The sequence below is a fragment of the Rhinoderma darwinii genome, chromosome 4 (assembly GCF_050947455.1).
Source record: "Rhinoderma darwinii isolate aRhiDar2 chromosome 4, aRhiDar2.hap1, whole genome shotgun sequence".
Lineage (NCBI taxonomy): Eukaryota > Metazoa > Chordata > Amphibia > Anura > Rhinodermatidae > Rhinoderma > Rhinoderma darwinii.
Window position 1 is genome coordinate 410,452,510 of NC_134690.1, and position 24,975 is coordinate 410,477,484.

Genomic DNA, 24,975 nt, shown 5'->3' on the forward strand with positions numbered 1-24,975 from the left:
ATTGGAGGCGCACACTTCCTGTATTGTCTGTATAGGGGAGGACATATTGGAGGCGCACACTTCCTGTATTGTCTGTATAGGGGAGGACATATTGGAGGCGCACACTTCGTGTATTGTCTGTATAGGGGAGGACATATTGGAGGCGCACAGTCCCTGTATTGTCTGTATAGGGGAGGACATATTGGAGACGCACACTTCCTGTATTGTCTGTATAGAGGAGGACATATCGGAGACGCACACTCCCTGTATTGTCTGTATAGAGGAGGACATATCGGAGACGCAAACTCCCTGTATTGTCTGTATAGGGGAGGACATATTGGAGATGCACACTTCCTGTATTGTCTGTATAGGGGAGGACATATTGGAGGCGCACACATCCTCTATTGTCTGTATAGGGGAGGACATATTGGAGACGCACACTTCCTGTATTGTCTGTATAAAGGAGGACATATTGGAGACGCACAATTCCTGTATTTTCTGTATAAGGGAGGACATATTGGAGGTGCACACTTCCTGTATTGTCTGTATAGAGGACATATTGGAGGCGCACATTTCCTGTATTGTCTGTAAAGAGGAGGACATATTGGAGACGCACACTTCCTGTATTGTCTGTATAGGGGAGGACATATTGGAGACGCACACTTCCTGTATTGTCTGTATAGGGGAGGACATATTGGAGACGCACACTTCCTGTATTGTCTGTATAGGGGAGGACATATTGGAGACGCACACTTCCTGTATTGTCTGTATAAGGGAGGACATATTGGAGGCGCACACTACCTGTATTGTCTGTATAGGGGAGGATATATTGGAGACGCACACTTCCTGTATTGTCTGTATAGAGGACGACATATTGGAGACGCACACTTCCTGTATTGTCTGTATAGGGGAGGATATATTGGAGACGCACACTTCCTGTATTGTCTGTATAGGGGAGGATATATTGGAGACGCACACTTCCTGTATTGTCTGTATAGGGGAGGACATATTGGAGGCACACACTTCCTGTATTGTCTGTATAGGGGAGGACATATTGGAGGCACACACTTCCTGTATTGTCTGTATAGGGGAGGACATATGGCAGCTGCAATTAGAATTAATGAGGAAATGTCATAAATTATTGTAGTTTGCAGGAAGAGATGGAGCACAGACCCTCCTGATACCAAGGAGTGGCAGGAAAGTTGCATATGGTGCCTTATCTGTGTGTATAGTGTTACTATACAGCCTTATTTAGTCCTTCAGCAGTACAATAGAGCTGGCATTAACTTGTCAACTCTTTAATGATAATGAGGTGACTTTGCTAACCTAGTCCCAGTCTACACAGGAAAGCTGAAAAAAAGCTGTGCAGAACAGGAAACAGCAGCCTATAGTGAGTGCTCTGCCCATCATACCTACTTATCCAAGACCTCAACCAGCTCATCATATCTACTGCACTAGAACCTCAACCTGCCCATCATATCTACTGCTCCAGAACCTCAACCTGCCCATCATATCTACTGCACCTGAACCTCAACCTGCTCATCTTATCTACTGCACTAGAACCTCAACCTGCGCATCATATCTACTGCTCCAGAACCTCAACCTGCCCATCATATCTACTGCACCTGAACCTCAACCTGCTCATCATATCTGCTGCACTAGAACCTCAACCTGCCCATCTGATCTACTGCTCCAGAACCTCAACCTGCCCATCATATCTACTGCACCTAAACCTCAACCTGCCCATCATATCTACTGCTCTAGAACCTCAACCTGCTCATATCTACTGCTAAAGAACCTCAACCTGCCCATCATATCTACTGCACTAGAACCTCAACCTGCCCATCATATCTACTGCACTAGAACCTGAACCTGCTCATCATATCTATTGCACTAGAACCTCAACCTGCCCATCATATCTACTGCTCCAGAACCTCTACCTGCCCGCCCATCATATCTACTGCACCAGTACCTCAACCTGCCCATCATATCTACTGCACCAGAACCTCAACCTGCCCATCATATCTACTGCACAAGAACCTCAACCTGCCCATCATATCTACTGCTCCAGAACCTCAACCTGCCCACCATATCTACTGCACCAGAACCTCAACCTGCCCATCATATCTACTGCTCCAGAACCTCAACCTGCCCATCATATCTACTGCACCAGAACCTCAACCTGCCCATCAAATCTACTGCTCCAGAACCTCAACCTGCCCATCATATCTACTGCTCCAGAACCTCAACCTGCCCATCATATCTACTGCTCCAGAACCTCAACCTGCCCATCATATCTACTGCACTAGAACCTCAACCTGGCCATCATATCTACTGCTCCAGAACCTCAACCTGCCCATCATATCTACTGCTCTAGAACCTCAACCTGCCCATCATATCTACTGAACTAGAACCTCAACCTGCCCATCATATCTACTGCTCCAGAACCTCAACCTGCCCATCATATCTACTGCACTAGAACCTCAACCTGCCCATCATATCTACTGCACCAGAACCTCAACCTGCCCAGCATATCTACTGCTCCAGAACCTCAACCTGCCCAGCATATCTACTGCTCCAGAACCTCAACCTGCTCATCATATCTACTGCTCCATTACCTCAACCTGCTCATCATATCTACTGCTCCAGAACCTAAACCTGCCCATCATATCTACTGCATCAGAACCTCAACCTGCCCATCATATCTACTGCTCCAGAACCTCAACCTACCCATCATATCTACTGCACTAGAACCTCAACCTGCCCATCATATCTACTGCTCCAGAACCTTAACCTGCCCATCATATCTACTGCACCAGAACCTCAACCTGCCCATCATATCTATGGATGGATCAATGGGTGGTTGGGTGGGTGTATGCTCTTCTTAGTAACCTAGTAGGAAGAGCAGAGTAGAAATGCTTTCATCCTCTTATGACCAACAAGTAGCATTCCATCAATTATTACAGGACCTCGCAAATTACTATGGAATAGTGGAGGAGATGACCCAAAGATCCCATCTGCCATCATAGGGCCCCTCCTAAGGGAGCCAGGCAGTCTATCCTCTACTCACACTTCTCTCTATCACTTCTGTGTCCGTGACTCCGACATCAGATTACCAGTCAATAGATATAAAGGAGGGATAGGAGGTCGCGTGGCACAGTCCACAGGGGTCGCGTGGCACAGGGGTCGCGTGGCACACTCCACAGAGGTCGCGTGGCACAGTCCACAGAGGTCGCGTGGCACAGTCCACAGAGGTCGCGTGGCACAGTCCACAGAGGTCGCGTGGCACAGTCCACAGAGGTCGCGTGGCACAGTCCACAGAGGTCGCGTGGCACAGTCCACAGAGGTCGCGTGGCACAGTCCACAGAGGTCGCGTGGCACAGTCCACAGAGGTCGCGTGGCACAGTCCACAGACGTCACGTAGCCTACCTCTGGTGCCTCCCTGAACCTTCCATCTGTGCCCCTAGTGCATCCAATGAGGTTGGGGAACACTCAGCATCTTCCCCATCTAGCAGATTGTAGTACACGAGAAACATGGTCTCCTATCCAATAATTAAGTATTTTCATGGGGCCACGGCTCCAGTTAGTGCCCCCACATAAGCGCTCGGGGCTCATGTTGGTCAAACGCACTTCACACCAAATTTCACAACCAAAATGGATAAAAATCGATCGGATTTAGATGTGAGAATACATATTACAACCTGGAGCAGCCGAACCTGCAGAAGCTGCGGAGGAGCGACACCTTAACAGAAGTGCATTGTGGGGGCTCTGATGATAGTTAGGGTATGTTCACACGGACTATTTTCAGCCGTTTTTCGGGCCGTAAACGTCCCGAAAGATCTGAAGCAGAACGCCTACAAACATCTGCCCATTAAGGTCAATATGGCGTTCTGTTCCGACCGGGCATTTTTTTATGCCTCACTTTCGAAAAACGGCGCATAAAAAGATGCCCCATAAAAAGAAGTACATGTCACTTCTTGAGCTGTTTTTGGAGCCGTTTTTCATTGACTCAATAGAAAAACAGCTCCAAAAACGTCGGTGAAAAACGCGAGTTTGATTAAAAAACGGCTGAATATCAGGAGCTGTTTTCCCTTGAAAACAGCTCCGTCTTTTCAGCCGTATTTTGTTAAGTGTGTGAACATCGCCTTACAGTCAGAGCTTTAAGGTCATTTGATTGATTGTGGTTTGTAGATAAACCACAGACTACAAAAAGGAACCAGAAAGATGTCTGCTTGCTTTGGGTGTGGATAGAGAAGAAAACAATATAAAGCTGAAAATCCGTACAAGAAAAGCAACAGGAAAGGCGACTTCATGCGTAACAGGGATTTCACCAGGAACGTTCAAACGTTTTTTTCTTGCTCTGGTCACCCACCAATAAATGATCGATACGAGTAGAATTCCAGGCTTGTTGACACTGCTACGGTTTTCTATTAAAAGAAAATCTGGATCCGTAATGCCGACGTCTTAAGGAAGTTTTCGGACGTTTACCAATACGCCGGTCTGAATGAGGCCTAAATACCAGAATACTGCACCTTGTCCTGACACCGATGACTAGTGACCAGGCAGTGACCCCGCTATGTAACAGGGTGACCCCGGGGGTGAAGCTTCAACACAGCGCAATGACTTGGCTCTGGCGTTACATGAACACACACGACTGGTTATAATCTCACAAGCGGTATCCCACATCCCGTAATTACCTGGCGACTCAGCGAGGTGCTGCGTATCAGCTTCCGTACGAACTTCTTCGGCCTCCTCATCTCATCATCTTCATCATCTACATCCTGGGCAGGAGAAACGGAGCCGCATTATGACACTTACACCTACAAGTCTATCGCATCAAGTTCAGCAAGCAGAGAAGCGCCAACTGCGCAGAACACCCCGCTATACCGCGCGCAGGGTGTCCTTTATTATGATGCCCCTTAATTCAGAGGCTCCTCAGACATCATTATTCCCACCAGTGACCTTCATCTTCTATAGGACATTACAATACGAAGGTCTTATATACTATTTAATGGGCACAATATCCACTTGTCTAGAAGAGAAATCGTTACACAATCAACCAACTGGCTCTGTCAGGTGAACGGGGGGGGGAGGCTGAACCCTTCATTATCTAAGTGGGGAGGAAAGAGTTGAGGCTTCAAGACCACCTATAGAGTAACCCACATACTCCCACCGATAATCCACAGTCACCCACATACTTCTACCGATAACCCAGTCTCACACATACTTCTACCGATAACCCAGTCACACACATACTTCTACCAATAACCCACAGTCACCCACATACTTCTACCGATAACCCAGTCACACACATACTTCTACCAATAACCCAGTCACACACATACTTCTACCGATAACCCAGTCACACACATACTCCCACCGATAATCCACAGTCACCCACATACTTCTACCGATAACCCAGTCACACACATACTTCTACCAATAACCCACAGTCACCCACATACTTCTACCGATAACCCAGTCACACACATACTTCTACCGATAACCCAGTCACACACATACTTCCACCAATAACCCAGTCACACACATACTTCTACCGATAACCCAGTCACACACATACTTCTACCAATAACCCACAGTCACCCACATACTTCTACCGATAACCTAGTCACACACATACTTCTACCGATAACCCAGTCACACACATACTTCTACCGATAACCCAGTCACACACATACTTCCACCAATAACCCAGTCACACACATACTTCTACCAATAACCCACAGTCACCCACATACTTCCACCGATAACCCAGTCACCCACATACTCCCACCGATAACCCACAGTCACCCACATACTTCTACCGATCATCCAGTCACCCACATACTTCTACCGATAACCCACAGTCACCCACATACTTCCACCGATAACCCAGTCACCCACGTACTCCCACCGATTACCCACAGTCACCCACATACTCCCACCGATCATCCAGTCACCCACATACTTCTACCGATAACCCACAGTCACCCACATACTCCCACCGATAATCCACAGTCACCCACATACTCCCCCCGATAATCCACAGTCACCCACATACTCCCACCGATCATCCAGTCACCCACATACTCCCACCGATAATCCACAGTCACCCACATACTCCCACCGATCATCCAGTCACCCACATACTCCCACCGATAATCCACAGTCACCCACATACTCCCACTGATCATCCAGTCACCCACATACTTCTACCGATAACCCACAGTCACCCACATACTCCCACCGATAATCCACAGTCACCCACATACTTCTACCGATAACCCAGTCACACACATACTTCCACCAATAACCCAGTCACACACATACTTCTACCAATAACCCACAGTCACCCACATACTTCTACCGATAACCCAGTCACACACATACTTCTACCGATAACCCAGTCACACACATACTTCCACCAATAACCCAGTCACACACATACTTCTACCGATAACCCAGTCACACACATACTTCTACCGATAACCCAGTCACACACATACTTCCACCAATAACCCAGTCACACACATACTTCTACCGATAACCCAGTCACACACATACTTCCACCAATAACCCAGTCACACACATACTTCCACCAATAACCCAGTCACACACATACTTCTACCGATAACCCAGTCACACACATACTTCTACCGATAACCCAGTCACACACATACTTCCACCAATAACCCAGTCACACACATACTTCTACCGATAACCCAGTCACACACATACTTCCACCAATAACCCAGTCACACACATACTTCTACCAATAACCCACAGTCACCCACATACTTCCACCAATAACCCAGTCACACACATACTTCTACCGATAACCCAGTCACACACATACTTCCACCAATAACCCAGTCACACACATACTTCTACCAATAACCCACAGTCACCCACATACTTCCACCGATAACCCAGTCACCCACATACTCCCACCGATAACCCACAGTCACCCACATATTCCCACCGATCATCCAATCACCCACATACTTCTACCGATAACCCACATACTCCCACCGATAATCCACAGTCACCCACATACTCCCACCGATCATCCAGTCACCCACATACTCCCACCGATAATCCACAGTCACCCACATACTCCCACCGATCATCCAGTCACCCACATACTTCTACCGATAACCCACAGTCACCCACATACTCCCACCGATAATCCACAGTCCCCCACATACTCCCACCGATAATCCACAGTCACCCACATACTTCCACCGATAATCCACAGTCACCCACAGATAATCCACAGTCACCCACATACTTCCACCGATATTTTACACCAAACACATATGGATGGCTACATCTGTATGTGGTGGAAGTATGTAGTTGCTTGGTCGAAGTATATATTGGAAGTACAGATGTAGCCATCTTTATCTTGACTTTTAACTCAAATACACAGTGGCAAGAAACTTTAAAATTTACTTTTTCAATGTCTTTGGTTGTGTTTTATCTTGCTCCATCAAGTTATCGGAGTCCAGATAAACTTGGCTACAGCCGTACTTCCACACATACTCCCACCAACCACATAGCTCCACCACATACTCCCACCAATAAACCACATACTCCCAGCCCATACTTTCATCATATACTTCCACCAATCAGCCACATACTTTCACCACATACGGATGTAGCCATCTTTATCTGGACTCTGATAACTTGCTGCAGCGTGATATCACACAACAATAGCCATTGAAACGTCATTGAAAAAGTCAAGATAAAGGATATTTCGATGGTGTATTTAATGCGTTAAAAGACAAGAAAACTATAGTGACTGGGGGGTAGGGAAACGGACAAGTGAGCCCTAATCTACCCGCCACTCTGTCCCTGCCTACTTGCAACGACCCGCCCTAGGCAACGGGGTACAACTGGGCGGTCCCTGCACTCAGTAAGTGCACGACAAACACGACAAACATACAAGGGAATACAAGCCAGGGAAAGGGGCAGTTGCCCACGGCAACACCGTGAGCAACCAGAGTGGTGAACGAGCCGAGTCAAGCCAGGAGTGTGCGAGGTACCAAACGAAGAGCAGAAGAGTAGTCAGTAAGCCAGGGTCTGTATGGAGCAGGATCAAAATAGAAGGAGCTGTAGCTGGGCCAGGAAACCACACGAAAAAGAATCACAAGCACTGAGGGATGTAGATTCAGGTGCTGACTGATTAATTAAGGGAGTTAACCCCGAAGCTGTGCCTGGCAGATCCTTTACAGTACCCCCCCTTTTATGAGGGGCCACCGGACCCTTTCTAAGTGGACCTGGCTTACTGGGGAAACGCAGGTGGAACCTCCTGACCAATACCCCAGCGTGAACATCCCGGGCGGGTACCCAAGTCCTCTCCTCGGGCCCGTAACCTCTCCAATGGACCAGGTACTGGAGGGAGCCTTGGACCATCTTGCTGTCCACAATCCTGGCCACCTCGAATTCCACCCCCTCAGGGGTGAGGACGGGAACAGGAGGTCTCCTCGAGGGAGCCAAGGACGGGGAGCACCGTTTAAGGAGGGAGGCATGAAACACGTCGTGTATACGAAAAGACGGGGGTAACTCCAGCCGGAAGGAGACAGGATTGAGGACCTCAATGACCTTATACGGCCCAATAAACCGGGGAGCAAACTTCTTGGACGGAACCTTGAGACGCAAGTTCCTAGACGACAACCACACCAGATCCCCGACCATAAACAGGGGGTTAGCAGAACGTTTTCTATCAGCCTGAGTTTTTTGTACGCTCTGGGACGCCTCTAGGTTCTTCTGAACCTGGGCCCAGACTGTGCACAGTTCCCGATGAACGACCTCTACCTCGGGATTGTTGGAACTACCAGGTGAAACGGAGGAGAACCGTGGATTAAACCCAAAATTACAGAAAAAGGGAGAGACCCCTGACGAGTTACTGACCCGGTTATTAAGGGAAAATTCGGCGAGGGGAATGAATGAGACCCAATCATATTGACAGTCAGAGACAAAACACCTTAAGTATTGTTCTAGAGATTGATTAGTCCTCTCCGTTTGGCCATTGGTTTCAGGATGGAAGGCAGAGGAGAAGGACAGATCAATCCCCAACTTCATACAGAAGGCTCTCCAAAACAATGAAACAAATTGTACCCCTCTGTCCGAAACAATATTGACAGGGACCCCATGGAGACGCAGGATGTGTTTGACAAACAAGGTAGCCAACGTCTTGGCGTTGGGTAGTTTCTTGAGGGGCACAAAGTGGCACATCTTACTGAAGCGGTCTACCACCACCCACACCACCAACTTGCCTTGGGATGGAGGCAAATCGGTGATAAAATCCATGGAGATATGTGTCCAAGGTCTCTGGGGAATGGGCAACGAACGGAGTAAGCCCGCTGGTCGGGACCTGGGAGTCTTGGACCTAGCACAAACCTCACAAGCGGCGACGTAGGCCTTAACGTCTTTAGGCAACCCAGGCCACCAATAATTTCTGGTAATGAGGTGTTTGGTACCCAGGATGCCTGGATGACCAGATAGTGCGGAGTCATGTTTTTCCCTAAGTACCCTTAGCCGGAATTGCAGGGGAACAAACAGCTTGTTCTCAGGAAGGTTCCCGGGAGCTGAACCTTGATCAGCAGCAATTTCAGAGACTAAATCAGAATCGATCGAGGAAATGATTATACCTGGAGGCAAAATACAAGCAGGATCTTCCTCCGAAGGAGGGCTGGCCATGAAGCTACGCGACAGTGCATCAGCCTTAATATTTTTAGACCCAGCCCTATAGGTAACCAAAAAATTTAATCTGGTAAAAAATAACGCCCATCGAGCTTGTCTCGGGTTTAGCCTCCGGGCAGATTCTAGGAAAACCAGATTTTTGTGGTCGGTAAGGACCGTTACCTGGTGTCTAGCCCCCTCCAGGAAGTGGCGCCACTCTTCAAATGCCCATTTAATGGCTAAGAGTTCGCGGTTGCCAATATCATAGTTACTCTCAGTTGGCGAAAACTTCCTGGAGAAGTAGGCACAGGGGCGGAGATGGGTGAGGGACCTGGTACCCTGGGACAAGACAGCCCCCACTCCCACCTCAGATGCGTCAACTTCCACGATAAATGGCTCCATTTGGTTGGGCTGAACCAGCACCGGGGCCGAGATAAAGCACTTCTTAAGGACCTCAAAAGCCTGGACAGCCTCAGGAGGCCAGTGGAGGAGATCAGCACCTTTGCGAGTGAGGTCCGTAAGAGGCTTAGCGATGACCGAGAAGTTAGCAATAAATCTCCTGTAATAATTAGCGAACCCCAAAAAACACTGTAACGCCTTCAGGGAGGCAGGTTGGACCCATTCCGCCACAGCCTGAACCTTGGCGGGGACCATGCGGAATTCATGAGGAGTGAGGATTTGACCCAAAAATGGTATCTCCTGTACCCCAAACACACATTTTTCGGTTTTGGCAAACAGTTTGTTTTCCCGAAGGACCTGGAGCACCTTCCTGACATGCTCAATGTGGGAGGACCAGTCCTTGGAAAACACCAGTATGTCATCAAGGTACACTACAAGAAATATCCCCAGGTAATTTCTCAAAATCTCATTTATGAAATTCTGGAAGACCGCAGGGGCATTACACAACCCAAAGGGCATGACTAGGTATTCGAAATGGCCTTCGGGCGTGTTAAACGCAGTCTTCCACTCATCCCCCTCTTTGATGCGAATAAGGTTATACGCCCCCCGTAGATCCAATTTAGAGAACCATTGGGCCCCCTGAACCTGATTAAAGAGATCAGGAATCAAAGGAAGGGGATACTGGTTCCTTACCGTGACCTTATTCAGGCTACGGTAGTCAATGCATGGCCTAAGACCACCATCCTTCTTCCCCACGAAGAAGAAACCAGCACCTACCGGAGAAGAAGAGGGACGAATGTAACCCTTGGCCAGGGATTCCTGGATATACTCTCTCATGGCTTCACGTTCGGGACAAGAAAGATTAAATATCCTACCCTTAGGAAGCTTAGCTCCTGGTACCAATTCGATAGCGCAATCGTATTCTCTATGAGGAGGTAACACTTCGGAGGCCTCCCTAGAGAAAACATCAGCGAAGTCCTGAACAAACTCAGGTAGCGTGTTCACCTCCTCAGGGGGAGAAATAGAATTAACAGAAAAACATGACGTACAACATTCATTACCCCATTTGGTTAGCTTCCCAGTATTCCAGTCAAACGTACGATAATCCCTGCATCAACAGCACAGAGCATTGCTCCAAATGCATGGAGCCAACAAGGAGTTCAAAAACCGGGGTATGCTGTGTAAAATAACCATTAGCAAGAGGAGTGGAGTCGATACCCACTACCGGGACAGGTTTAGGCAAATCAATCAGAGGCATAGCAAGAGACATAGCAAATTCCACAGACATAATAAATATTAGTAGAGGACCCTGAATCCACGAAGGCACTGCCGGTAGCAGACCTACCACCAAAAGAGACCTGAAAGGGAAGCAAGATCTTAGTACGTTTCCTATTTACTGGAAATACCTGTGCGCCCAAGTGACCTCCCCGATGATCACTTAGGCGCGGAAGTTCTCTGGCTGCATTCTTACGCTTAGGACAGTTGTTCACTTGATGCTTGTCATCCCCACAGTAGAAGCAGAGACCATTCTTCCTGCGAAATTCTCTACGTTGTTGGGGGGACACGGAGGCCCCGAGTTGCATAGGTATCTCTGAGTCTTTCGGGGAGGAACGAAGCAACGGAACTTCGGGAGGCATCATGGGGGAGTCGGAGGAGAAAACACATAAACGTTCATGTTGTCGTTCCCTGAGACGTCGGTCAAGTCGTACCGCTAAAGCCATAGCCTGGTCTAGGGAGTCAGAAGAGGGATAACTAACTAGCAGGTCTTTCAGGGCATTCGACAGACCCAACCTAAACTGGCACCTTAAGGCAGGGTCATTCCACCGAGAAGCTACGCACCACTTCCTAAAGTCAGAGCAATACTCCTCAACAGGTCTCTTACCCTGACGTAAGGTCACCAGCTGACTCTCGGCAATGGCAGGCTTGTCAGTCTCGTCATAAATAAGTCTGAGAGCAGAAAAGAAACGATCAACGGAGGAAAGTTCAGGGGCGTCAGGAGCCAAGGAGAAGGCCCACTCTTGGGGCCCTTCCTGGAGCCGGGACATAATTATACCCACCCGCTGGCTCTCAGAACCTGAGGAATGAGGCTTTAAACGAAAGTAAAGCCTACAACTCTCCCGAAAGGAGAGAAAAGCCCTCCGGTCCCCTGAGAACCGGTCGGGCAACTTGAGGTGGGGTTCAAGAGGTGCGGTGAGGGGAACTACCAAGGTAGCATCAGGCTGGTTGACCCTCTGAGCCAGGGCCTGGACCTGTAGGGAGAGACCCTGCATTTGCTGAGCCAGGGTCTCACGGGGGTCCATAGTGGTGTCAGGGACCAGGGTAGACTAGGTATGGGCTTGTGATTATGTAGTGACTGGGGGGTAGGGAAACGGACAAGTGAGCCCTAATCTACCCGCCACTCTGTCCCTGCCTACTTGCAACGACCCGCACTAGGCGACGGGGTACAACTGGGCGGCGGTCCCTGCACTCAGTAAGTGCACGACAAACACAACAAACATACAAGGGAATACAAGCAAGGGAAAGGGGCAGTTGCCCACGGCAACACCGTGAGCAACCAGAGTGGTGAACGAGCCGAGTCAAGCCAGGAGTGTGCGAGGTACCAAACGAAGAGCAGAAGAGTAGTCAGTAAGCCAGGGTCTGTATGGAGCAGGAACAAAATAGAAGGAGCTGTAGCTGGGCCAGGAAACCACACGAAAAAGAATCACAAGCACCGAGGGACAGGAAGGGCAGGCTCAAATAGACCGAGGGCGGGAGCTAGCGGAGTCTGGCCAGGTTGCGATAGGCTCTCCCACTCCTAAGCCTGCCAGCCTGAGTGGTGGAAGATGGAGTCAGTCTCAGGGATGTAGATTCAGGTGCTGACTGATTAATTATGGGAGTTAACCCTGAAGCTGTGCCTGGCAGATCCTTTACAAAAACGATGGCTACATCTGTACCTCCACCAATCAGCCACATACCTCCACCAATCAGCCACATACCTCCACCAATCAGCCACATACCTCCACCAATCAGCCACATACCTCCACCAATCAGCCACATACCTCCACCAATCAGCCACATACCTCCACCTATCAGCCACATACCTCCACCAATCAGCCACATACATTTGAGAAGTTTTGGACAAACTAATTATCTTCAGAAGTCACATAATTAGTTGAATAAGGTCGCCCTGTGTGCAAAGTGTCACATGATGTCAGTATAAATACTCCTGTTCTATAAAGGCCACTGAGTCTGCAGCACCGCTAAGCAACATGAACACCAAGGAGCTCTCCAAACAGGTCAGAGACAAAGTTGTGCAGAAGAATAGATCATGGCTGAGTTATAAAAAATAAAATAATATCCCAAACTTTAACGATCCTACAAAGCACCAATAAATCCATTATAACAAAATGGAAAGAATATGGTTCAATTACAAACCTGAGAAGAGAAGGCGCCCACCAAAACTGACAGACCAGACAACAAGGGCATTAAAGAAAGATTCAAAGACACCAACGATGACACTGAATCAGCTCCAAAGATCAAACTTAAAGCGGCTCTGTCACCAGATTTTGCAGCCCCTATCTGCTATTGCCTGTGATCGGCGCTGCAATGTAGATTACAGTAACGTTTTTATTTTTTTAAAACGAGCATTTTTGGCCAAGTTATGACCATTTTTGTATTTATGCAAATGAGGCTTGCAAAAGTCCAAGTGGGCGTGTTTAAAGTAAAAGTCCAACTGGGCGTGTATTATGTGTGTTACATCGGGGCGTGTATTGTGTGTGTTGTGTGTTACATCGGGGCGTGTATTGTGTGTGTACATCTGGGCGTGTATTGTGTGTGTTGTGTGTTACATCGGGGCGTGTATTGTGTGTGTACATCTGGGCGTGTATTGTGTGTGTACATCGGGGCGTGTATTATGTATGTACATCTGGGTGTGTATTGTATATGTACATCTGGGCGTGTATTGTGTGTGTTATATCTGGGCGTGTATTATGTGTGTTACATCTGGGCGTGTATTATGTGTGTACATCTGGGCGTGTATTGTATGTGTACATCGGGGCGTGTATTATGTATGTACATCTGGGCGTGTATTGTGTATGTACATCTGGGCGTGTATTGTGTGTGTACATCTGGGCGTGTATTGTGTGTACATCTGGGCGTGTATTGTGTGTGTACATCGGGGCGTGTTTACTACTTTTACTAGCTGGGCGTTCTGACGAATCAGCATCATCCACTTCTGTTCGTTACCACCCAGCTTCTGGCAGTGCAGACACAGCGTGTTCTCGAGAGATCACGCTGTGTCGTCACTCACTTCCTGCCCCAGGTCCTGCATCGTGTCGGCCACATCGGCACCAGAGGCTACAGTTGATTCTGCAGCAGCATCAGCGTTTGCAGGTAAGTAGCTACATTGACTTACCTGCAAACGCCGATGCTGCTGCAGAATCAACTGTAGCCTCTGGTGCCGATGTGTCCTCGCTCGTCCGACACGATGCAGGACCTGGGGCAGGAAGTGACGTCACAGCGTGATCTCTCGAGAACACGTTGTGTCTGCACTGCCAGAAGCTGGGCGTTCTGAAGAGAAGTGGATGATACTTCTCGTCAGAACGCCCAGCTAGTAAAAGTAGTAAACACGCCCCGATGTATGCACATAATACATGCCCAGATGTAACACACATAATACACTCCCAGATGTAACACACAATACACGCCCAGTTGTACGCACATAATACACGCCCACTTGGACTTTTACTTTAAACACGCCCACTTGGACTTTTGCAAGCCTCATTTGCATAAATACAAAAATGGTCATAACTTGGCCAAAAATGCTCGTTTTTAAAAAATAAAAACGTTACTCTTATCTCCATTGCAGCGCCGATCACATGCAATAGCAGATAGGGGTTGCAAAATCTGGTGACAGAGCCTCTTTAAGCCAGTCCGGTCAAGTAGCCCAGTGGGTCCACAAACCTGCTGGTCATAACAGTCTGCTAAGGCCATGGACCCCGCTGGAAATCTGAAAGCTACGGTGCAGGTTCTCTATGACGCCGTCAAAGACCTCAGCAGTCGTCAGGACCAAATACTGCAATATATGAAATTCCCTGGCTGTCAAGCAAAGGCTTAACCCAATACCAGCATCTCCTGTCCCGAAGGCTGTGGGTTCTTCAACACTTCTGCTACAGGTATTCACCTACCACCTCGGTACGATGGGGACCCCAAGGCATGCCGTGGATTTATCAATCAGTGCCAGAGACATTTCCAGCTGCATGCCCACCACTTCCCCACCGACCAGACCAAACTCGCATTCATAGGTCGCTCTACTATAGGGTCAAGCATTGGCATTGGCCAATCCCATATGGGAGCATCATGGACCAGAGACCTCAATTTTGCTAATTTTTCTGGAGACATTCAGGACCTTGATTGAGGAGCCTGGCTGAACCTAGTCAGCATCGGCTATTATCCTGAATGCAGTTCCACAGTGGGCCAATACAGTGTACAGTTCCGGACTATGTCACCGGAATTTTCCTGGAATAATGAGGCCCTGGTCCTTCTGGCAGGGCCAAATTAAAGAGAAGTTGGCAGGCAGTTACTTTCTTCCCTGGATGTACTCATCACGTTTGCCACGAGAATTAACATCTGTTCCAGAGAGCGTACCCCAGAACACTCCCGAGAAGCGAGTACCCATAAGGCCTAAGACTGTAACCTGTGGCTGCTTCTCCAAGTTGTTTCTCCTACCGAGAAGAATTATTCCATAGGAGATCGAGAGCTTCTGGCCATTAAATTGGAAGAGTGGAGACATCTGCTGGAAGGGGCCGTGTATCCTGTAGTCATCTTCACGGACCATAAGGCTTTGGTCTATCTACAGATTGAACCTACACCAGGCCAGACGGGCGCTCCTCTTTGCCGGATTTGATTTTGTATTGCACTTCCGTCCGGCCGAGTAGAATACTAGGTGTAAAGGATCTGCCAGGCACTACGTCTGGGTATACTCCCAGGATTAATCAGTCGACACCTGAGGCCAGACCTCTGAGACTGACACCTGCTCCCACCAATCAGGGTGGCAGGCTCAGGAGTGGGAGAGCCTATCGCGGCCTGGTCAGTCAGAGTTAGCTCCGCCCCCTGTCCATTTATACCTGCCGTTTTCTCTTCCTCCTTGCTTGTTATTCTTCTTGGATTCCTGGCCCCACTGCTGCCTTGCTCCAGCCTGCTTCTGCCGTGCTTCTGCCTTGCTTCAGTTCTGTTTATCCTGCGTTGCTCTGCCCCTGGCTTGCTTCTGCTCCGTGCTCCCGTTTGTATACTCCACTACTTCCTGATCCTGACTGGCTCATTCACCGCTCCGTTTCCTCGCTGCGTTCCGTGGGCTACTGTATTCCCTTGCGTGTTCCCTGTTTGTACTCCCTTGCACTTAGACAGCGTAGGGACCGCCCCCAAGTTGTACCCCGTCGCCTAGGGCGGGTCGTTGCAAGTAGGCAGGGACAGGGCGGCAGGTAGATTAGGGCTCACTTGTTCCCTTCACCTCCTTCCTGCCATTACATAATAACAAGCCGTTACCTAGTCTACCATTTCTTCTACGCTGACGCTATCATGGACCCCCTTGAGACCCTGACCCAGCAGATGCAGGGCCTCTCCCTACAGGTCCAGGCCCTGGCTCAGAGGGTCAATCAGTCTGACGCTGCCTTTGTAGTACCCCTCACCTCACCTTTAGAACCCAACCTCAAGTTACCTGACCGGTTCTCAGGGGACCGTAAGACTTTTCTCTCCTTCCGGGAGAGTTGCAGACTTTATTTCCGCCTAAGACCTCACTCCTCAGATTCCGAGAACCAGCGGGTGGGTATCATTATATCCCGACTCCAGGAAGGGCCCCAAGAGTGGGCCTTCTCCTTGGCTCCTGACGCCCCTGAACTTTCCTCCGTTGATCGTTTTTTCTCTGCCCTCGGTCTCATTTACGACGAGACTGACAGGACTGCCTTAGCCGAGAGTCAGCTGGTGACCTTACGTCAGGGTAGGAGACCTGTTGAGGAATACTGTTCTGATTTTAGAAAGTGGTGCGTAGCTTCTCGGTGGAACGACCCGGCCCTAAAGTGCCAGTTTAGGTTAGGATTATCTGACGCCCTGAAGGATCTGCTGGTTAGCTACCCCTCTTCTGACTCCCTAGACCAGGTTATGGCCCTAGCAGTACGACTTGACCGACGTCTCAGGGAACGTCAGCTTGAACGTTTCAATGTTTTCCCCTCTGACTGCCCTGCGATTCCCCCCGAGGTCCCATCTCCTCGCTCTTCCACGGAGGACTCGGAGGTACCTATGCAACTCGGGGCCTCCATGTCCCCTCGACAACGTAGAGAGTTTCGCAGGAAGAATGGTCTCTGCTTCTATTGTGGGGACGACAAGCATCTACTGAACACCTGTCCCAGGCGCAAGAATAAGCAGCCGGAAAACTTCCGCGCCTAAGTGATCATCGGGGAGGTCACTTGGGCGCACAGGTATTTCCTGTTAATACTAAACGCAATAAGATTTTGCTTCCCTTTCAGGTCTCGTTTGCTGGCCGGTCTGCCACTGGCAGTGCCTTAGTGGATTTGGGCTCATCTGCTAATATCATGTCTGTGGAATTTGCTATGTCTCTAAAAATGCCTTTTATTGATTTACCTTATCCTATCCCGGTAGTGGGTATCGACTCCACTCCTCTTGCTAATGGTTATTTTACTCAGCATACTCCTGTTTTTGAACTCCGTGTTGGCTCCATGCATTTGGAGCAGTGCTCTGTACTGGTGATGCAGGGATTAACGTCCGATCTGGTATTAGGTCTTCCTTGGTTGCAGCTGCATAATCCCACGTTTGATTGGAATACTGGGGATCTCACCAAATGGGGTAGTGATTGCCTGATGTCATGTCTTTCGGTTAACTCTATTTCTCCCCGGGAGGAGGTAAACACGCTTCCTGAGTTTGTTCAGGACTTCGCTGATGTGTTTTCTAAGGAGGCCTCCGAGGTGTTGCCCCCTCATAGAGATTACGATTGCGCCATCGATTTGGTGCCTGGTGCCAAGCTTCCTAAGGGGAGGATATTTAATCTTTCATGTCCTGAACGTAAAGCTATGAGGGAGTATATCCAAGGATGCCTGGCCAAGGGTTTCATTCGCCCCTCGACTTCTCCTGTAGGTGCTGGCTTCTTCTTCGTGGGGAAGAAGGATGGTGGTCTTAGGCCGTGCATTGATTATCGGAACTTGAATAAGGTCACAGTAAGGAACCAGTATCCCCTTCCTTTGATTCCGGATCTTTTTAATCAGGTTCAGGGGGCCCAATGGTTCTCTAAGTTCGATCTACGGGGGGCATATAACCTTATCCGCATCAAAGAGGGGGATGAGTGGAAAACTGCGTTCAACACGCCCGAAGGTCATTTCGAATACCTAGTCATGCCCTTTGGGTTGTGTAATGCCCCTGCCGTCTTCCAGAATTTTATTAATGAAATTCTGAGAGATTACCTGGGTAATTTTCTTGTAGTGTACCTTGATGACATACTGGTGTTTTCCAAGGACTGGTCTTCGCACGTGGAGCATGTCAGGAAGGTCCTCCAGGTCCTTCGGGAAAATAATCTGTTTGCGAAGACCGAAAAATATGTGTTTGGGGTACAGGAGATACCATTTTTAGGTCAAATCCTCACTCCTCATGAATTCCGCATGGACCCTGCCAAGGTTCAGGCTGTGGCGGAATGGGTCCAACCTGCCTCCCTGAAGGCGCTACAGTGTTTTTTGGGGTTCGCTAACTATTACAGGAGATTTATTGACAACTTCTCGGTCGTCGCTAAGCCTCTTACGGACCTCACTCGCAAGGGTGCTGATGTCCTCCATTGGCCCCCTGAGGCCGTCCAGGCTTTTGAGACCCTCAAGAAGTGCTTTATCTCGGCCCCCGTGCTGGTTCAGCCCAACCAAAGGGAGCCATTTATTGTGGAGGTTGACGCGTCCGAGGTGGGAGTGGGGGCCGTCTTGTCCCAGGGTACCAGCTCCCTCACCCATCTCCGCCCCTGTGCTTACTTCTCTAGGAAGTTTTCGCCCACGGAGTGTAACTATGATATTGGCAACCGCAAACTTTTATCCATTAAATGGCCTTTTGAAGAGTGGCGTCACTTCTTGGAGGGGGCCAGACACCAGGTAACGGTCCTTACTGACCACAAGAATCTGGTTTTCCTAGAATCTGCCCGGAGGCTTAATCCTAGACAAGCTCGTTGGGCACTATTCTTTACCAGATTTAATTTCTTGGTTACCTATAGGGCTGGGTCTAAAAATATTAAGGCTGATGCACTGTCACGTAGTTTCATGGCTAATCCTCCTTCTGAGAAGGATCCTGCTTGTATTTTACCCCCTGGTATAATTGTTTCTGCCACTGATTCTGACTTAGCCTCTGACATCGCGGCTGATCAAGGTTCAGCTCCCGGGAACCTCCCTGGGGACAAACTGTTTGTCCCCCTGCAATACCGGCTAAGGGTACTCAGGGAAAACCATGACTCCGCTCTATCTGGTCATCCTGGCATCTTGGGTACCAAACTCCTCATTACCAGAAACTATTGGTGGCCTGGGTTGCCTAAAGACGTTAGGGCTTACGTCGCCGCTTGTGAGGTTTGTGCTAGGTCCAAGACCCCTAGGTCCCGACCTGCGGGCTTACTACGTTCCTTGCCCATTCCCCAGAGACCTTGGACCCATATCTCCATGGATTTTATCACCGATTTGCCTCCATCTCAGGGCAAGTCGGTGGTGTGGGTGGTAGTAGACCGCTTCAGCAAGATGTGCCACTTTGTGCCCCTTAAGAAACTACCTAACGCCAAGACGTTAGCTTCTTTTTTTGTGAAACACATTCTGCGTCTCCATGGGGCCCCAGTCAATATCGTTTCGGACAGAGGGGTACAATTTGTTTCCTTATTTTGGAGAGCTTTTTGTAAAAAGTTGGAGATTGATCTATCCTTCTCCTCCGCCTTCCATCCCGAAACTAATGGCCAAACGGAAAGGACTAACCAATCCCTGGAACAATATTTAAGGTGTTTCATTTCTGACTGTCAATTTGATTGGGTCTCATTCCTTCCCCTCGCCGAATTTTCCCTGAATAACCGGGTCAGTAACTCGTCAGGGGTCTCCCCGTTTTTCTGTAATTTCGGGTTTAATCCTAGGTTCTCCTCCGTTTCCCCTGGTTGTTCCAATAATCCCGAGGTAGAGGACGTTCATCGGGAACTGTGCACAGTCTGGGCCCAGGTTCAGAAGAACCTAGAGGCGTCCCAGAGCGTACAAAAGATTCAGGCTGATTGTAGACGTTCTGCTAACCCCCGGTTTGTCGTCGGGGATCTGGTGTGGTTGTCGTCGAGGAACTTGCGCCTTAAGGTCCCGTCCAGGAAGTTTGCTCCCCGATTTATTGGACCTTATAAGGTCATTGAAGTCCTCAACCCTGTATCCTTCCGTCTGGAGCTGCCCCCATCCTTTCGCATGCACGACGTCTTCCATGCCTCCCTCCTGAAACGCTGCTCCCAGTCCTGGTCCCCCTCGAGGAAACCTCCTGTTCCCGTTCTCACCCCTGAGAGGGTGGAATTCGAGGTGGCCAAGATTGTGGACAGTAGGATGATCCAGGGCTCCCTCCAGTACCTGGTCCATTGGAGAGGATACGGGCCGGAGGAGAGGACTTGGGTACCTGCTCGAGATGTTCACGCTGGGGTATTGATCAGGAGGTTCCACCTTCTCTTCCCCACTAAACCGGGTCCTCTTAGTAAGGGTCCGGTGGCCCCTCATAAAAGGGGGAGTACTGTAAAGGATCTGCCAGGCACTACGTCTGGGTATACTCCCAGGATTAATCAGTCGACACCTGAGGCCAGACCTCTGAGACTGACACCTGCTCCCACCAATCAGGGTGGCAGGCTCAGGAGTGGGAGAGCCTATCGCGGCCTGGTCAGTCAGAGTTAGCTCCGCCCCCTGTCCATTTATACCTGCCGTTTTCTCTTCCTCCTTGCTTGTTATTCTTCTTGGATTCCTGGCCCCACTGCTGCCTTGCTCCAGCCTGCTTCTGCCGTGCTTCTGCCTTGCTTCAGTTCTGTTTATCCTGCGTTGCTCTGCCCCTGGCTTGCTTCTGCTCCGTGCTCCCGTTTGTATACTCCACTACTTCCTGATCCTGACTGGCTCATTCACCGCTCCGTTTCCTCGCGGCGTTCCGTGGGCTACTGTATTCCCTTGCGTGTTCCCTGTTTGTACTCCCTTGCACTTAGACAGCGTAGGGACCGCCGCCAAGTTGTACCCCGTCGCCTAGGGCGGGTCGTTGCAAGTAGGCAGGGACAGGGCGGTGGGTAGATTAGGGCTCACTTGTTCCCTTCACCTCCTTCCTGCCATTACACTAGGGCTGATGCCTTGTCTCGGTCATTTGACTTCACCGACCAAGTTGAGGATCCGCAGCATATTATGGATAGCTCTCGTATCGCACCCGTGGCACCAGCCATATTGAAGGAGAGTGCTTACTTAGTGACATAACGCTCAACTCCTTACTCGTCAGTTCTGGTGACCATCTATAGTCAAAGATGTTCAGGACTATGTGGCCCCATGTTCCATCTATGCCCAGAACAAGGTCTCCAAAACAGCACACTTGTTCCCCTGCCTGATGTGCCTTCTGCGACTTGTCTTGCCGGCCTCTTTATACAGCATGGCCTGCCCTGTCATCGCCTTAGATCCTGGAGAATAGTTTTTGCCATTCTCAAATAACAACTATTGTGGCGAGTCCACGGGTTCCTCAGCATTGTTCATTGTATACAGTCTGCATCCCCGGATAGCTCTTCCTGTCTGCGCTTCCTCTGTAGTTCCTGCTGCCAACTCCACTTTTGGGAATTACTTACAGGTCTGGCCAAACCAAATCTGCCATCATCCAAGCGGTTTCTCGCATGAAAAAGTCCACAGATAAGGAGGAGGCCGCTCCACAGTATATAAGTATATGTCTTCAAAAACCATCTGCCTGAAGGACCCTCAGAAATTTGCTCCTCGCTTGCTGGAGAAAATGAATCCAGTGAACTCCAGACGGTCGGCCTCCTTCCCTTCCATCCCCGTGGGATTTTTTTCATGTGTCACTACTCAAACCTGTGGTGCTGAACTTATATTCTAGAACGTCGTCTGTCACTTCTGCTCCGGTCAATACTGGATCGGAGTTTGAAATGAAGAACATTCTCGACTGTGAAAGATTTGGGAAGATGAGGCTTTATTTAGGAGATTGGAAAGGATTTGGTCCTGAAGAAAGATCTTGGGAACCTTCTGACATCATCAATGCCGCAGTGCCCCTCTGGGACTGGCCCTAAGAAGAGGGGGCATAAGGGGGTCCTGTAACGCCAGCGACGGGTCTCCACTGACCGTCTCTCCCAGGTCACCGGCGTCTTCTGTTGTCCTCCGCTCGCGGTCACACTGTCCTTCGTAAGCCGTGCCGGCCATCCAGAAACTTCTACGATTGCTATGAGCAGCGCCATTTTCAGGCGTTCTACTTTTTTATTACTCTCCAAATTTGTTAAGTGACAAGAAAAGTTTCAGACTTTGCTGCTAAACCTCCACACATTGCGATTTGCAACCTTTTTGTCGCAGTTTATGTCAAAACCTAGCGGAAACTGCATAATGCGGGCCAAAATCTCCCCCCACGACCCAAAACATCAGTGATAATAGGCGAGCGAATTTCCTGAAAATCATCTCAGGTATGAAACGGTCAAATCGGCCGTCCGATTCCACCTGAATAAAATCGCCATGAATCGCAAGTGCAGCGATTGCCTTCACAACCCGTATCTGACCCTCGGACGTCTTTTTCAAGCTCTTGAACACCAAGTCAACATTAGTGATGTCATCCACCTACGCCCCTCATGATTGGCTGTGCTAGAGGGAGGGAGAATTGCAGTGCATTTTGGTCCAGGCTGCAGGGACTTTTGTAATGATTCTTACGGTGTGAACCCCCAAAAGTTTCGGAATTCAACGAACCTGAAACTTCGGACCAAATTCAATTAGTGTAGAATTGATTAATCTGCACTCCGTGATCTACTCCCCGGATCCACAACCACTCAATACATGACAGTGAGGAGCCTGCGCTATGTGGCAGGAGGCACAACTCTCACCTGTCCTTGGCCTTCATCACTGCCGTCCGGTTCTGAGGAATAACTATCCTCATCATCCTCTTCCTCCCAGTACGGTTCAGCATCTAGAAAACATGATCTGGTTAGGACAAGGCACTGCGGGATTTACTAGCATCACTTTCCAGCAGTAGGAAGCGGTCGGGTTTATAAGAGGTGCGCAACAGCGGGGGGGTCCCACAAATATCAGTCTGAGGTTCTGGCCAGTGTCAGTTCAGCTGAGGTGTGCCCAAGATGCGAGTGGTATAGCCTGTGGAGTCTATCAGGAGCTCTGCCATCACTATAGGGATCGGGAGCTCTGCCATCACTATAGGGATCTGGAGCTCTGCCATCACTATAGGGATCGGGAGCTCTGCCATCACTATAGGGATCGGGAGCTCTGCCATCACTATAGGGATCGGGAGCTCTGCCATCACTATAGGGATCGGGAGCTCTGCCATCACTATAGGGATCGGGAGCTCTGCCATCACTATAGGGATCGGGAGCTCTGCCATCACTATAGGGATCGGGAGCTCTGCCATCACTATAGGGATCGGGAGCTCTGCCATCACTATAGGGATCAAGAGCTCTGTCTGTCTCTGGCTTCTGCCTCTATGTATGCAGCTCCCAGCTCTCCAGATGATCGGCACACCAGGATTTCTCACCAAGGCCCTTGACCTTTGGCCTGGTCACTGCGGTGACCTCTTCATGATCAACGGGTTGGCTGGAAAGTGAGAAGATGCTGATTTCTGCCACTCGGAACGCAGGGTCTTTGTGGTTACTGTGGAGGTCCATGACCTTCATCCCCTCTGTAGGACGCTGCATCACCTGAGGTGGAGGAGAATAACATGTAGATCAATACCAAGAGGTCATGAAAAAGGCAGAACTACAACTCCTGTCATCCGCCCTCATCAAGCTGCACCATGACCGGGTCACCAGAATCCCCTCCACAGGGACAGAAGGAGATCAGCGGAAAGACGAGCAGATCCTGCGGACTGGAAATAAGGCGAGTGGATAATAGGAGTCATTAGAAAACAAGATCTCAATGAATGTGACCTCAAAAGATGCTCTATTATAAGGGGGCGGTGCGGTAACAAAGGGGGCCGGCGCGGAAACAAGGGGGCGGCGCGGTAACAAAGGGGCGGCGCGGTAACAAAGGGGCGGCACGGTAACAAAGGGGCGGCACGGTAACAAAGGGGCGGCACGGTAGCAAGGGGGCGGCGCGGTAGCAAGGGGGCGGCGCGGTAACAAGGGGGCGGCGCGGTAACAAGGTGGCGGCACGGTAACAAGGGGGCGGCACGGTAACAAGGGGGCGGCACGGTAACAAGGGGGGTAGCGCGGTAACAAGGGGGCAGCGCGGTAACAAGGGGGCGGCACGGTAACAAAGGGGGCGGCGCGGTAACAAAGGGGGCGGCGCGGTAACAAAGGGGGCGGCACGGTAACAAGGGGCGGCACGGTAACAAGGGGGCGGCACGGTAACAAGGGGGCGGCACGGTAACAAGGGGGCGGCACGGTAACAAGGGGGCGGCACGGTAACAAGGGGGCGGCACGGTAGCAAGGGGCGGCACGGTAGCAAGGGGGCGGCACGGTAGCAAGGGGGCGGCACGGTAACAAGGGGGCGGCACGGTAACAAGGGGGCGGCACGGTAACAAGGGGGCGGCACGGTAACAAGGGGGCGGCACGGTAACAAGGGGGCGGCACGGTGTCAAGGGGGCGGCACGGTAACAAAGGGGGCGGCACGGTAACAAAGGGGGCGGCGCGGTAACAAAGGGGGCGGCGCGGTAACAAAGGGGGCGACACGGTAACAAAGGGGGCGGCACGATAACAAGGGGGCGGCACGGTAACAAGGG

The 24,975-nt window shown here is 50.0% G+C and overlaps 1 protein-coding gene across 3 annotated transcripts in view; it reads right to left on the reverse strand.

The window, feature by feature from the left end:
* The window catches only part of LOC142760355 (phosphofurin acidic cluster sorting protein 1-like), a 278,801-nt gene that overhangs the window by 186,932 nt on the left and 66,894 nt on the right, over nt 1–24,975 (reverse strand). For all 3 annotated transcript variants that reach the window (XM_075863541.1, XM_075863540.1, XM_075863542.1), the window contains 3 exons: nt 23,791–23,953; nt 23,132–23,214; nt 4,677–4,760 (listed from right to left, as the gene is read on the reverse strand). In XM_075863541.1, the coding sequence (XP_075719656.1) occupies nt 4,677–4,760; nt 23,132–23,214; nt 23,791–23,953 (330 nt within the window). The remainder of the gene's footprint in view (nt 1–4,676; nt 4,761–23,131; nt 23,215–23,790; nt 23,954–24,975) is intronic.